Source organism: Castor canadensis, chromosome 13, assembly GCF_047511655.1.
Source record: "Castor canadensis chromosome 13, mCasCan1.hap1v2, whole genome shotgun sequence".
Classification (NCBI taxonomy): Eukaryota; Metazoa; Chordata; class Mammalia; order Rodentia; family Castoridae; genus Castor; species Castor canadensis.
In genome coordinates, this window is record NC_133398.1 from 75,166,492 (window position 1) to 75,180,647 (window position 14,156).

Genomic DNA, 14,156 nt, shown 5'->3' on the forward strand with positions numbered 1-14,156 from the left:
GAGATTTCATTCTTTTTCATGGCTGAGTAAAATTCCATTGTGTATAAGTACCACATTTTCTTAATCCATTCATCAGTAGTGGGGCATCTTGGCTGTTTCCATAACTTGGCTGTTGTGAACATCACTACAATAGGCATGGTGTGCAGGTGCCTCTGGAATAAACTGAGTTCATTCCATTGGGCATATCCCCAGGAGTGGGATTGCTGGATCATATGGCAGATCTATGTTTAGATTTTTAAGAAGCCTCCATATTGTTTTTCCAGAGTGGGGGCACTGGCTTGCATTCCACCAGTGTACGAGGGTTTCTTTTTCCCCACATCCTTGCAACACCTGTTGGTGGTGTTTTTGTTGATGGCTATTCTAATGGGTGAGGTGCTGTGCAGAAGATCTTCAGTTTTATGTAGTCCCATTTGTCAATCTTTTCTCTTAGTTGCTGAGCTGCTGGGGTTCTATTGAGGAAGTCCTTCCCTATACCTATTACTTCCAGAGTATTTTCTCTCTTTCCTGTACTAACTTCAGAGATTTAAGTCTGATATTAAGATCAATGATCCATTTTGAGTTGATACTAGAACAGGGTGATAAACATGGATCTAGTTTCAGTCTTTTGCAGGCAGATAACCACTCATTCCAGCAACATTTGTTGAAGAGGTTGTCTTTTCCCCATTGTATGTTTTTGTCGACTTTGTCAAAAATAAAGTGGGCATACCTGTGTGAATTCATATCTGGGTCCTCTATTCTGTTCCAGTGGTCTTCATGTCTGTTCTGTTTTTGTGCAAATACCATGCTGTTTTTATTGCTATTTCTTTGTAATACAGTTTTTATTTATATCGCTTTAGTAATATAGTTTGAGGTCTGCTATTGTGTTACCTCCAACATTGCTCTTTTTGCTGAGTATTGCGTTGGCTATTTGCAGTTTCTTGTCGGAGACAAGGCTCCCTTTGTGAGCCATTCTGTCTTGACCTTGCCCTGGAACATTTTGCGGTTGTTTGTCCCAACTTCTCCATCTCCAGCACAAGATGGCGCCGTCCCTGCTTCTCTTCCGGGAGTTTACCTTGCCGCCGGCGCTAACGGGCACCCTATCAGAAGTCCTATAGCAGAACCAGCCAACCAGCCTGCACCTCGTCATACCCCTCACTCCCTCAGCACATAAATACACCTGTGTGAAAAATAAAATTTTGTAGCTTGATCAGAACTCCTGTCTTGCTGTCTCCTTCGTGTCTCTTGTCCCTTCATTCTTCCCCTTCTAGGTTCGCTACCCACGCTGATGTGTCCTGCAGGACGGGACAGTTTCTTGTGTTTCCAAATGAACTTTGGGGTAGAATTTTCAATCTCTTTAATGAATGTCATTGGGATTTTGATGAGAATTGCATTAAACAAGTAGATTGCTTTTGGTAGTACAGCCATTTTTACTATGTTGATTCTACCAATCCATGTGCATGGGAGATCTTTCCATCTTCTGTAGTATTCCTCGATCTCTTTCTTCAGGGCTATGTAGTTCTCCTTGTAGAGTTCATTCACATCCTTGGTTAAGTTTACTTCTAGGTACTTGATTTTTTTTGAGGGTATTGTAAATGGAATTACTTCCATATGTTCTTTCTCTGTTTGTTGTTAGTGTATAGAAAAGCTAATGATTCTTACATGTTGATTTTGTATCCTGCAACCTTGCTTTAGCTGCTTATGGTGTTCAGGAGTTTTTGGGTAGACTTTTTTGTGTCTTTAAGATATTAGATCATGTCATCTGCATAGTGATATTTTGACAATTTCTTTACCTATTTGTATTCCTTTTATTTCTTCTTTTTGCTAATTCTCTGGCTAGGAATTCTAGGACTATGTTGAATAGGAGTGGGGATAGTAGGCACCCTTGTCTCATCCCCGATTTTAGGGGAAGGGGTTTCAATATTTCTCCATTAAGTATTATGTTGGCTATACGTTTGTCATATATAGTCTTTACAATGTTGAGGTACATTCCTTCTATTCCTAGTTTTCTTACAGCTTTTATCATGAAGTGGTGTTGGATCTTATCGAAGGCTTTTTCTGCATCTATTGAGATGCTATGTTGAACCAACCCAGCATCCCTGGGATGAAGCTGTCTTGTTTGTGGTGAATGATTTTTCTGATATGTTGTTGGATTCAGTTTGCCATTATTTTATTGAGAATTTTTGCATCAATGTTTATTAAGGAGATTGGCCTATAGTTCAAATTTATGGGAACATAAGTTCTCAAAGTAGGCTAATGATTTCCTATATTTCCGTGTTTGTTATTGTTATCTTCCCTTTTTCATTTCTGATTTTACAGATTTGAGGTTTTTCTCTCCTCATTTTAGTCAGGTTTACAAGGGGTCTGTCAATGTTATTTATTTTTTCAAAGAACCAGCTGCTTGTTTCATTGATTCTTTGTATGGGTTTTTTTTGGTTTCTATTTCATTAATTTTGGCCCTTATTTTTATTATTTTTCTCCTTCTGCTTGTTTCAGGATTTGCTTGTTGGTGTTTTTCTGGGAGTTTGAGATGTAGCATTAGGTCATTGATTTGATATCTTTCTGTCCTTTTAATATATGCACTCATGGGTATAAACTTTCCTCTTAGGATTGCCTTTGTTGTGTCTTATCAGTTCTGGTGAGACGTGTTTTCATTTTCATTAACTTCCAGGAACCTTTTAATTTCCTCTTGTATTTCATCAATGATCCATTGATCACTGAGCAATGTGTTGTTCAGCTTCAAATTGTTTGCATGTTTTCTACTGTTGTTTTTATTGTTGAATTCTACTTTTAGTGCATTGTTATCAAATAGAATGCATGGGATTATTTCTACTTTCTTATATTTGCTGAGGCTTGCTTTGTGCCCTAAGATTTGATCCATTTTGGAGAAGGTTCCATGGGCTGCTGAGAAGAATGTATATTTTGCAGTAGTTGGATGAAATATTCTGTAGACATCAGCTATGTTCATTTGATCTATGGTGTGATTTAGTTCTATAATTTCTTTATTGATTTTTTGTTTGGATAACCTATTTATTGGTGATGGGGGGGTCTTAAAGTCTCCCAGTACCACTGTGTAAGAGTTCACATATGCTTTTAGGTCCTTCAGAGTTCATTTGATGTAATTAGTGTAGCGTGTCCTTCTTTATCTCATTTGATCAATGTAAGTTTGAAGTCTACTTTGTCTGAGATAAATATTGGTAGTTCTCCCTGTTTTTATGGGCCATTGGTAAATCTTCCTCCAGCTCCTCACCCTAAGCCAGTGCTTGTTTATGTCAATGAGATGGGTCTCCTGTAAACAGCAGATTGTTGGATCTTCCTTTTTAATCTAGTTTGCAAAAGGTCTCTTTTGATGGGGGAGTTATGTCTGTTAACGATCAGTGTTAGTATTGAAAGGTATGTAGTGATTCCTGTCATTTAATTGTTTTTGTTGTTTAAGGGTTTGAATGTGTGCAGCTGAATCAATGTTACTCTCTGATTCCTATGCTTGAATGGGCACCTCCTTCTCTAGATATGGGAACTGGTTGTCCTCTTAATGTATTGCTTCTTTTATTAGTATGATGTGATGTTCTTTGTCCCTTCTGACCAATTTAAGTTTGAAGTCTATTTTACGTGATGTAAGTATTTCTACTCCTGCTTGATTTTGGGAACTGTGAGCATGGTCAATCTTCTTATACTCTTTCACCCTAAGGCAATGTCCATTTCTGTCCATAAGGTATGTTTCTTGTGAACAATAGATTGTAAAGGTTTCCTTTTTAATCCAGTTTGCCAATTGGTGTCTTTTGATAAGGAAGATGAGGCAATTAACATTCAGTGTTAATATTGAGAGGTATGTGATTCCTGCCATTTAGTTGTTTTTGTTGGTTAAGGATTTGTGTGTGTATAGGTAATTCTATTCTACTCTCTGATTACTTGTCTGTTCTCTCTTGGGGGTTAATATTTCCCATTCTTTCATGGTTATGTTTGTTTTCATATTCTGTGTGTAGGTAGGATTCCTTTCAGAATCTTCTGTAGTAGTGGTTGGTGGTCATATATTGTGTTAGTCTCTGTTTATAATGGAAGGCTTTTATTCTTACATAAATTTTGAATGATAGCTTTGATAGGTGGAGTATCTTAGGACTTAAAGTGGTTTTTCTTTGTGCTCAAAATACCTCATTCCATGTCTTTCTTTTTTTCTGGATTCTGTTGAGAAATATGATTTTTTGATGGATTTATCTTTACCTGTCATTTGATTTTTCTCTCTTAAAGCCTTCAATATTCTTTCCTTGTTCTCTGGGCTACTTGTTTTAATTATAATATGTCATTAAAAGGTTCATGTCTGTTTGCTGTCCTAGAGGGTTCCTATGCCTGAATGGGTACCTCTTTCTCTAGATTTGGGAAGTTTTCTGCTATTATTTTGTTGAATATATTATGTTCTCCTTTGACTTGCACCTCTTCTCTTTCTCAAGACTCATAATTCACAGATTTGGTCTTTTGATGGAATTGCAGAGTTCTTTTGTATTCCTTTTGCAGCTCTTGAGTCTTTTGTCTATGAATTCTTCTGGTTTTTTAATATCTAGTTTGTCCTTGAGCCCTGAAATTCTGTCTTCCACTTGTTCTAGTGTGCCAAATTGGCTTTCAACTGTATTTTTTATTTGATTTAAGGAGCCTTTTATTTCCAGGATTTCTGTTTGATCCTTTTTTTTTTTGGAGACTTTTCACACTGTTGCTAAACTCCTTTTCTTATATTGTGCTGTCTTCTTTATTTTGTATATCTCTTTTTAAAAATAATGTTAGTTAAACTTTTGAGTTCTTTGAAATCCTGTCTGAGTTCATTTAGTTGGTTTTTTGTCTTCTTGAGTTTTTTATCTTGTTCTCTTGATATTCTTTTAGTTGTTTTTTATTCCTCTGTAACATCTTCTTTAAGCTCATTGAATTTTCAAATCATCATTGAGCTGAGGTCAGCAAATGGGGATGTATTTCCTTCATTTTCTATCAAATCCTATATTGAGTTATTGTTAGTCTTTTGAGGAGTCACAGTGCCTTGCCTTCTTTTTCTATCCGTATTTCTATTTTGTGTTTTACTCCTCTATTTTTGACTAGCTAGTTGGGGGTCACTATCATCTGTTATCTTTCCCTTGGGTTAATTTCTATTCTCTGACTGGTGTTGTGTTATCTAGGTGGTTGTACTATTTCTGTTCCCTGATCTAGAGGTATAATTTGGCAATAACAAATTCACAAATTCTATGCTAGACCAGTTATTTACATAATATATAGAAAACCTCTTGGTGAGATTATCTATAAACAGTGGGTATTGAGGAATAACAGCTTGGATAGGGAGCGTTACTTAGGTAATTAGAAGATTTTGCTAGAGAATATGGTAGAAAGGGGAGATGGGTTAGTGGGGTTAAGAGTGTGAGGTGTAGGGGCTATGGTATAATAAGGCCCTAACGTGTGGTAAGGTGTTGTTCAGTTGTTGTATGTGAGGGTGCTATTGGCTGGGACTATAGAGGGATAGGAAGGATGGGAATAACATGTAATGTTGGTGTAAAAGATTAGTCAGTGAGTGGTAAGTGTTGAGGAGGTTGGGGCAATGGGGGCGGGGAAGGATGGCTATGAGAGGAAGGTAAGGAAAAGAAAGGCAGAGAAAGAAGAACAAAAGAGAATAGAAAAAAATTGGGGGAGAAAAAGAAATGTGAACTAATAGAGGGCTAAGTGAATTGGTGTTTGGACAGAATGTAAGAAGGAGATAGGTAAAAAGAAAATGGAAGAAAAAATGAAAAAAATTAAATATTTATATATATTATATAATATGTGTATATATAAAATAAGTTTAATGAATGTTCTGAAGTCTTATCTCTGGTTAAAAATCCAGCTGACACTTTTTACAGGGTCTTTGACTGTATCACTGCCCCTTCTTAACACTGCTATGCTGGACTACATGGCAATGCATGTTGACCCTCCCTATCACACAGGTTTGGGGGATAAATGGGCTCAGGGCATTCGAGCTCAAGCTTTCCTTGGTGTCATGGACCCTCTGTTAAAGGTAGGTCCTAAGAAGTGGAGAGCTAGTATATGAGTAGCTGTCAGCCCCTTCCACCCTGGGAGCTAGAAATGAGTTTTTCTGTAGGAACTCTTGGTGTAAGCCTGCTCCAGGTTTCTTCAAGGCAGTGCAATGTGTAGGTTTCAGCAGTGTGCTGCTGGGTTGTGCTACCACCAAACAGGCTAGTTCATCTCTGTATGCTGCCCCTCCAGATGGAAATGGGAAATGTTCTTTCTGTGTATTTGGTGTATTTGGTCACCAGTTTTGTCTGGCAGTGTGGGAGGTTGCAATGTGCCCTCAGGCTGCACTACATTGGCAGGTCCAAGTGGTCCCAGATGATTGCATATCTCTTTCTGCAGTTCTGTGTTGAGTTTTCTTTTACCAACCAGTTACAAAAGAGAAAAAGAGAAAAAAAAATGGCTTAGAAGCCAGTGAACCACTAGACCAGTAGCTGCCAGTCTCAGTGCCTGACAGTTATGTACCATAAAAAGCTAATTTAAGGATCAGTCAGTGAATATTATGTGCATCCTGTGTATTGGTGGTGTCTTAGTTGACAGAAAAAGGAGGGTTACTTGATTTTTGCTTGAGAATCTGGAGTATTTCTTTGAAATGGTGCAAGTCAAAGTCCCCATGTCAGTCTCTCCTGGTTTTTCTTAAAAGTAGCAACAGAAGAGGTGGGGAAGAGAACAGAGGCCTTTATTTTTTTTTCATATTAACTCTGTTCACTCTAACAATAATAAAGTTAGAAAGTGTTTTGAATTGACTAAAAAAGAAATTGACTAAACAAACTTGAGGCTGCTGCTGAAGACATGCTTAGATGGAAACTTAGAGTTTTAAGTGAAAAGAAAACAATCTGAAAATTTAATGAAAAGGACAAGGGAAAAAATTCTAAGAAAATAAAGCAAAAAAAATTGAAACAGAAATTGATGAAAACAAACTATTTTGATAAAGCCAAGAAGTTCTCTAAAAATTTATTAAAATCGATGTCTTCTGATGTCATTCATTGATCAAGAGTTTGAACTTGTAACACATTCTCAAAGAGGGAAATTCAATGTAGAAGGGAGGACTGAGGGTAAATATTAAATAATAGGCATAGAAATTTCTTAACAAATAAGTATAGTAACATAGATATCGACTGAATAAAATAATAATGATAAGATTTGTGACTAATTTGGGGACATTAATCAGGATGGAACAAAATTTTATAATGGACAATTACTACATGCAGAGCAGGACTAAAATACAGGTTGAAGAGCTAAAATGTCCTTGAATTCTTCTTAAGAAAAAATGATAGTGACTGTGTTAAAAAATGAGGACAATAAGCAAAGACATACAGTATTTCTTCCAGATAACAAGAAGTAACAAGATGTTGCAATCAATGCAAAAGGAGATAGGCAAGAGGAAGAAGGGACCAGGACAGAAACTGCTAGCTTCTTTCTTACCCTCCCTCATATAACAGTTACTGAATGAACATATGAGTCCAAATATTTAGAAAAGTTTTAAAATCTTTATTTTTCCTTATCAGTAAGTGCAGCTTTGTTACTGTACTCTGTTCAAGCAGTTATTATACTTTTTAGGGAAGAACTTCTCAAAATGTAATGAGAACTTAGTTCTTTGTCATATTTCTTCCCCTTTCTCTGCTCTGAATCCTGGAATTTGAGTGTGATGGGTGGAAATGTAGCATCCTTTCTTATCAAGAGGCCAAGAGTCATTGGAGCAGTGAGCTGGAAGGAGCCTCTGTGTGACACTCTTCCTGCCCTGGATGACCTACTTAAAATCCCTGTTTATTTGAGAAAGAAATCCATTTCCAAATGGAATATTTGTTTTGGGTTTTCCATCATGGACAGCAAAACCTACTCCTATATGTCATGAGGGAAAACACAAAGCACAAAGTCACTCAGTAAACACAATAGGCATAAATAGACATAAAGGATGAAATCTGTATATATGTTAAGTACATATTAAATACAAGTAGTTATTAAAGGCAGAAATTTTTAGATTGGATTCAAAAGCATTTTAGTTTTATGTTCTTCAATCCCAAATCAAAAATATAAGGACAATGGAAGGTTGAAAGTAAATTCTGTTTTATTAAACAAAGTAATTAGTTTTACAGGGAAAAAAATGTCAGTGTCTGAGGTTTGGATGGTGCTGTTTAGTCATAATCAGAAACAAGAAATTCAAGATAAAGATTTATTTAGGGGAAATGATAATGAATTCAGATAGACAATCTTAAAATATAAACTAAAGGTCAAAAGAGGTAGAAAATTTGAGTGAAAACAAGTAGAATAAATAATAGAGTTAGGTAGGTGTCTTTGTGGTAGTACAGTGGTTCTCTACAACACCACAGTTGGCTGAGCCACACACAGAGTTTCTAGTCCAGTAGATTGCCTTAGAAATCACTTCAGTTTTACATTCTTTAAAACCCAGACCTAAAATATCAGGACATTGCAAGCTGAACGTAACTGTTGTTTCATTAAATATTAAATTATAGGAAAACAGCAAAAAATTGCCAGTGCCTCAAGTTTGGTTGTTGTTGTTTTATCATAATCAGAAACTGTAACATTTAAGGTAGCACACTAAAGCTGTAACACTGTAACAAACACTTTAAGCTTGGTGGTCTAAAATATACATAATTATTCTCATAATTTTATCTTTTTCCTCTCATAATTTTAGAGCCGGTTTCAATGGGTGTATCACCCATAATGTTTAACAAGAACATGTTAAACAAAACCACTTGTCCTATAGAGACTTAAATGTACCATTTCTTTTAGCAACCACACTTAATAGTGAGTGTATTGATTGTACTAGGTGAGAAAGACATCTACTACATTTCAAAAACAAGAGATTATGATGACATATGTGAAAAGCAGGAGGAATCAGTAGGCCAAGAAATTTTGGTTAGCTGAAGAAAAATAGCAGATGAACAGGAATTAGCCCGCAAAACCACACACTCAAATTACAGTTCTGTTTTTAAAACCAGTTTACCAATAAAACACAGATAATCTCACCACAAATGAGGTGAGATATTCCAAAGGTCACACTTTGGAAACACATTTGCAAAGTATTAAAATTACATAGTTAATTTTAAAACCTGAACATGAATGAGAATGATATGGTATCTGATAAAAGCATAGTCGTCAGATATATAGAGATATGTACAATACTGGATTAAGCAACAGGCAGATTTATCATTTACGCTTAAGGCAATAGAGGAGGTTCCTGGATGTGTCCCATGACTAAGCAAGAATTTTAGCTCAATGAATTGTCTAAGACTTGGAAATCAGAAAATAGGAGAAAAGGGCTGGAAGAAAGCACATTTAAGAGATGAATATTATGATTATTATTTCTGTCTCTTACTCTGTAAGTTTATGTGTGTGTGTATGTGTGTATTTGTTTAATTTGGCTTGCTCCTAAGTAGGAAAAGAAGATGAAATAGCCCTTGTCAAGAGTCCCAAGTTGAAGTACCAGCTCCAGCCCTCCCCTGCTGCAGAAGCCTTACATGCAATTAAAATCACACAAACCCATGTCATGAAGTGTGCTTCCTTTGTTTTCACCAGAGCCATGTATCCTACTGCAAGACAAGTGAAGGAAAAAATCTCTTACCCATGCAGCTATCCTAACAGCCTACTTTTCTACAAAATAAACTCTGGGACCAGCTGATGCCTCTGAAATATACATCTTGTGCATTGTGGTTTCTGAGCAGAAAAGATCTGTCCTTCAAGTGAAGTCAAGGCTGCATAATGACTGATGTATAATGATACTTAGTAAATATTTGTTGGAATGATATGAGAAAGTATGGATACCTGCCTGAAACTTGTTTCCTTTATATTCAGTAATGCCTGGTTTAAAGAGGCCTTTCTTACATAATTATTCAAGAAATCCAATCAAGCATGGGTTCATCCAAAGAATGAGACGACATGGCCAAGTATCTATGAAGCCTTGTGCTTTCACTTCGAGGATATCAACTAAACCGGTGTTTGAATCCATAAAAGCTGTGGATCTGGGAGAAGAGGAGAGCAACTAAACCACTGTTTATGCAAACATGTTAAGTAACAGCTATCGTGCAATCGTGCATTTAACTCAAGCACATTTATGAAATAGAAGCAACAAGATTTTCCAAACAGAAAGAAATTGAGAGAAAGAGAAATGTTCAAGGAGCACAGGACTTTGTATCTGCTCTTCAAACAAGAAGTGTGGTATAGCCAAGGACTTTGGAACGATAGTGTCTTATAATCTAGAGGACTGGCTCAGGTACCAAAACTGATCTGTCTCCTTTTATTGCAAATGAAATTTTATTGAAAACCACATTCACCCATTGATTTACCTATTGTCTAGAGTTTCTTTAATCAGCGTTATAACAGAAGCCATCTGACCCAGAAAGACGAAAAATATTTATTATCTGTCCTCTACAGAACAAGTTTGCCAATCCCTTCTTAAAATGAATGAAAGGTTAAGCACAAATGTCTGCCTGGGTCACTATTGACTTGGAGAACTAGAGCAGCTGATTTTGAACCTATCTGGGAACCCTCTTATGGAGAAGAGGGCAGAGAGAAAAAAGAAGACAAGCCCTGGTTTTGGAGCAGGACTGGCCTGAAATGAGATTTTTGGCCTTTTACTTATTAGCACTTGATGGTAAGCAAGTTGTTTACCCTCTCCCTGTCTCTAAAATGGGAATACCAGGTGAAGTTGGAAAGAGAAACTGAGGTTCCAACCAAGCACTTCTAAGTCCTTGCCCCATCTAAGTCCCATACTTAGGGAGCTGGCGATTTCATTAGAAAGAAATTGTTACTGTTAATGAGAGCATCCAAAGAATTTTATCTTCTTTCCTTGGTAGCTGTTGCTGTAGCTTCAACACAATAAAGCATTATGCATTATTATGGGTGTCCTACAGCTTAAAATTGTCCTTTATGAAATTTCCCAGCTGGAAACATTAAGAATTTAAGTTATTTCAGAGTGCTGTTTTAATTCTTTCTTTGCACATTTCTCTATAGTGATGACTGATAAATATGGCCATCTTCCAAATCTAGAAGTTACTTTCATTTTAGTTGAATTTTCCCAAATGACTTTGCCATACAGCTAGTTGTGGTGGCTGTGTATGACAGTGTACTCTGAGTTACCAAAAAATTTTGCTGACTTATCTGCTCTCTTATAGAATGTAAAGAGTGTTAGAGCTCCTGAACTCATGCTAGGTCTACTTACGCAGCACTGAATATACACTGGCTTGATTGAATTTTTATGAGCTGGCCCTTCTTCCCACAGCAGCACCCTGGGAGACTAATTGATTTGCTGACAGCTCTGTCCTGAGGACTCCTGGCTAAGATCCTCTACTCCCTAGCTCCTACTGAAGAAAAATGCCCTTTTAGACTCTTTTTCAGTTCTCAAATTCTCTGATTCCAAGTTTGTCAGAGAACTGAAATTTATGTAATAGTATGAAAAGTAAAAAAAAAAAAAAAAAAAGCATAAAACAAAAAACCCCCCAAGAACCAAACCAAAAAATCTGGCTTTAGTGGTCAGAGCAACTGCACCAAATATCCTTAACACAGGTTTCAGCTTTGTAAATTAATTCATACATAAATAGTGCACTAGCTCCAGATGCAACTTCAGTGCTTGAGTGCTGGAATCTTAAGGATTTAAGTGTAAAGGGAAAAGCCTCCTGTCTTAGGTGTTACAAAGAAGATGTGTCTGTTCTGCTCTAAGTCTGTTCATCCAATCATATTTAAATATGCAAATAAACCTCAGCCTCATGCAGATAAAAAGGAACCAACAAACCAAGTGCTCTATCAGAATCAAATTGCTGAGCCTGTCACTTGTGTTCCCAGAACCAAATCAGAAATGCAGTCCTCTGGAAAGTCAGACTTACCTAACCCCCTCGCCAATTTGAAGATTCAGTATACTAAGGTTAGTATAACTTTTATGTGCTGTTTTCCTCAGGTTTGTAAAGAGTACATCTATTAAAGTATAAAATGTCAATTTAACTAACTTCTGTCAGGAACCCTGTGTAAATGCAAAAACAAAATGTTTGTAAAATTCAAGTCTGGGTTTAATGTACTGAACAAATAGTGAATTCTAAATCATATCTGATCAAACAACTTTTCATAAATTTATTTTTTAAAATAACTCCAAGTGAAAGGAGTTCTGTTCTGTGTGAAACATTCATGTACCAGAAGTCAGTGGACTTTAGTAAGCTGTTCTACTAACTTCAGTACTGCCAGCCTGTGTGAAAAGTGAGGTAAACAGTCACTGGTTGAACTTACTAGAATGAGTTGAACAAGTGGGAATTTATTTAAAGGAGAAGCAGACCATACTGTAACAATATAACGTCCCTATATTTTTAATAAAATGAGTGTTAGTAACAGATGATTTAAGTATGATAATTGAATGAAGGCTATTTCATAAAACTTCAAAGACTTGTTTTGTATATTTTGGGAGAGAAACCATGCATATTTATTCCTCCAGCCAATTTGATGCTATGGGAACAGGTATGCAATTGTTAACTGGAAAGTACTTAGAAAAACAAGAGCAAGAGCCAGATTTAGACTTCAGAATCTTCAGCTTTAGAGAAGTAGGAAATGTTGTTCTGAGAGTTTCTCTGAACTTTGGCCTATTTCACAGATAAGTGCCTGTGTTCCTCACACATCCCAAAACTCCAAAGTGAAAACTGAGACAAACAAAAACAGTCTAACCCATATCTTTTTCTCTTGATACTGGACCAGCACTGCAGTTCGTTTGAACTCTTTAACATGCAGAGAATGATGCTGTTTTGTCTGAGTAATTGTATTGGTATGAACAGGCAAACAAGGAGGCTTGTCCCCTATCTATTTTATACCAAATCCCTAACATCATAGTGTACTCACGTCCAGCATGTATAATCCTGATAGCTGTCACTGGAGAATTTTTAATCATTAAGTAATTCACAGTTAGCATACCAACAGATTTAAACCATGGAGTGGTGTTTAGTATATTCTCCTTCAGGGTTGAATTATTAATAATTTACCTTTAAATATCAGGTAAGGAGGAATTGTCTCAATGAAAATACATGTTAAAACAGGTTATAACAAAGGCACCTGAGCACCATGTTTATTGCAGCACTACTCACAATAGCTAAGTTATGGAACCAGACAAGATGCCCCACTATGTGGTATTTATATACAATGGAATTTTACTTAGCCACAAAGAAGAATGGAATTTTGCCATTTGTAGGTAAATGGATAGAAGTGGAGAACATCATCTTAAGTGAAGTTATCTGGGCTCAGAAGGCCAAAAGCTGCATGTTTCCTCTCATATGTGGAATAAAGATCTAATACAAATACAGCAATATTATGAAACACTGATCACACTAAGGGGGAGAGGAGTCACATACAAAAAGGGTAGAGTAAAAGAAGGAAACAAGGAAGATGAATATGGTTGATATACTCTCCACAGAAGAATGAATATAGATTTCGGAAACCACCATAAGAAAGGAACTAAGGAAGAATGAAGAAAAACAAAGAGGTGAACCAGTTGTGATTATAATATATATATATACATGGAATATCACAAGGAATCTCCCTGTGTAACTAGCTTTATTTAAAACAGGCAAAATTGTCTTTTTTTTCTTTTTTCTTCCACAAAATCAGAGAAAAAGAGAGTAGAATAAGTCCTGCCAGGGTGGAGGATTGGTACTGGGTAGGGGGGCAGATGTGGGAGGAAAATGTGATAGGAGGGTCAATAGGTTCAAAAATGTGTTTACATGTATGTAAAAGAAAAAAGTGATACCCGCTGAAACTATTCCAGGAATTGGCAGGGATAAATGAGAGCAGTGGAAGGGGTGAATATAAGAAATGATATATTTGATGTATTTTAAGAACTTTTGTAAATGCCACAATGTACCCAAACCAAGCACAACAGTAAAAATAATCCAAAAACATAGCACTAAACTTCATATATTCTAATATAAAAACATATTTTAATTATGCACAAAACACATAGGAAATTTTAAAAAAGCTCAGTCCATACGTCTTCTTTAAAAGCCTTCTTTAAAACTATATACATTGGCCCTGTGTGATGTCCCATACCTGTAATTCTAACTACTCAGGAGACAGAGATCAGGGGATTGTAGTTTGGCTCAAGTTTGCACAAAATGTTAGTGAAACCCTTATCTAACCAATAGCTTGGGATGGTG

General features: G+C 36.4%; 1 protein-coding gene across 1 annotated transcript in view; it reads left to right on the forward strand.

The window, feature by feature from the left end:
• The first annotated feature begins 11,656 nt into the window (after positions 1-11,656).
• LOC109680288 (aldehyde dehydrogenase 1A1-like) overlaps positions 11,657-14,156 on the forward strand; it is a 39,084-nt gene continuing 36,584 nt past the window's right edge. Inside the window, exon 1 of the mRNA XM_074052043.1 lies at positions 11,657-11,893. Within this exon, the coding sequence (XP_073908144.1) occupies positions 11,672-11,893 (222 nt within the window). The 5' untranslated portion in view covers positions 11,657-11,671. The remainder of the gene's footprint in view (positions 11,894-14,156) is intronic.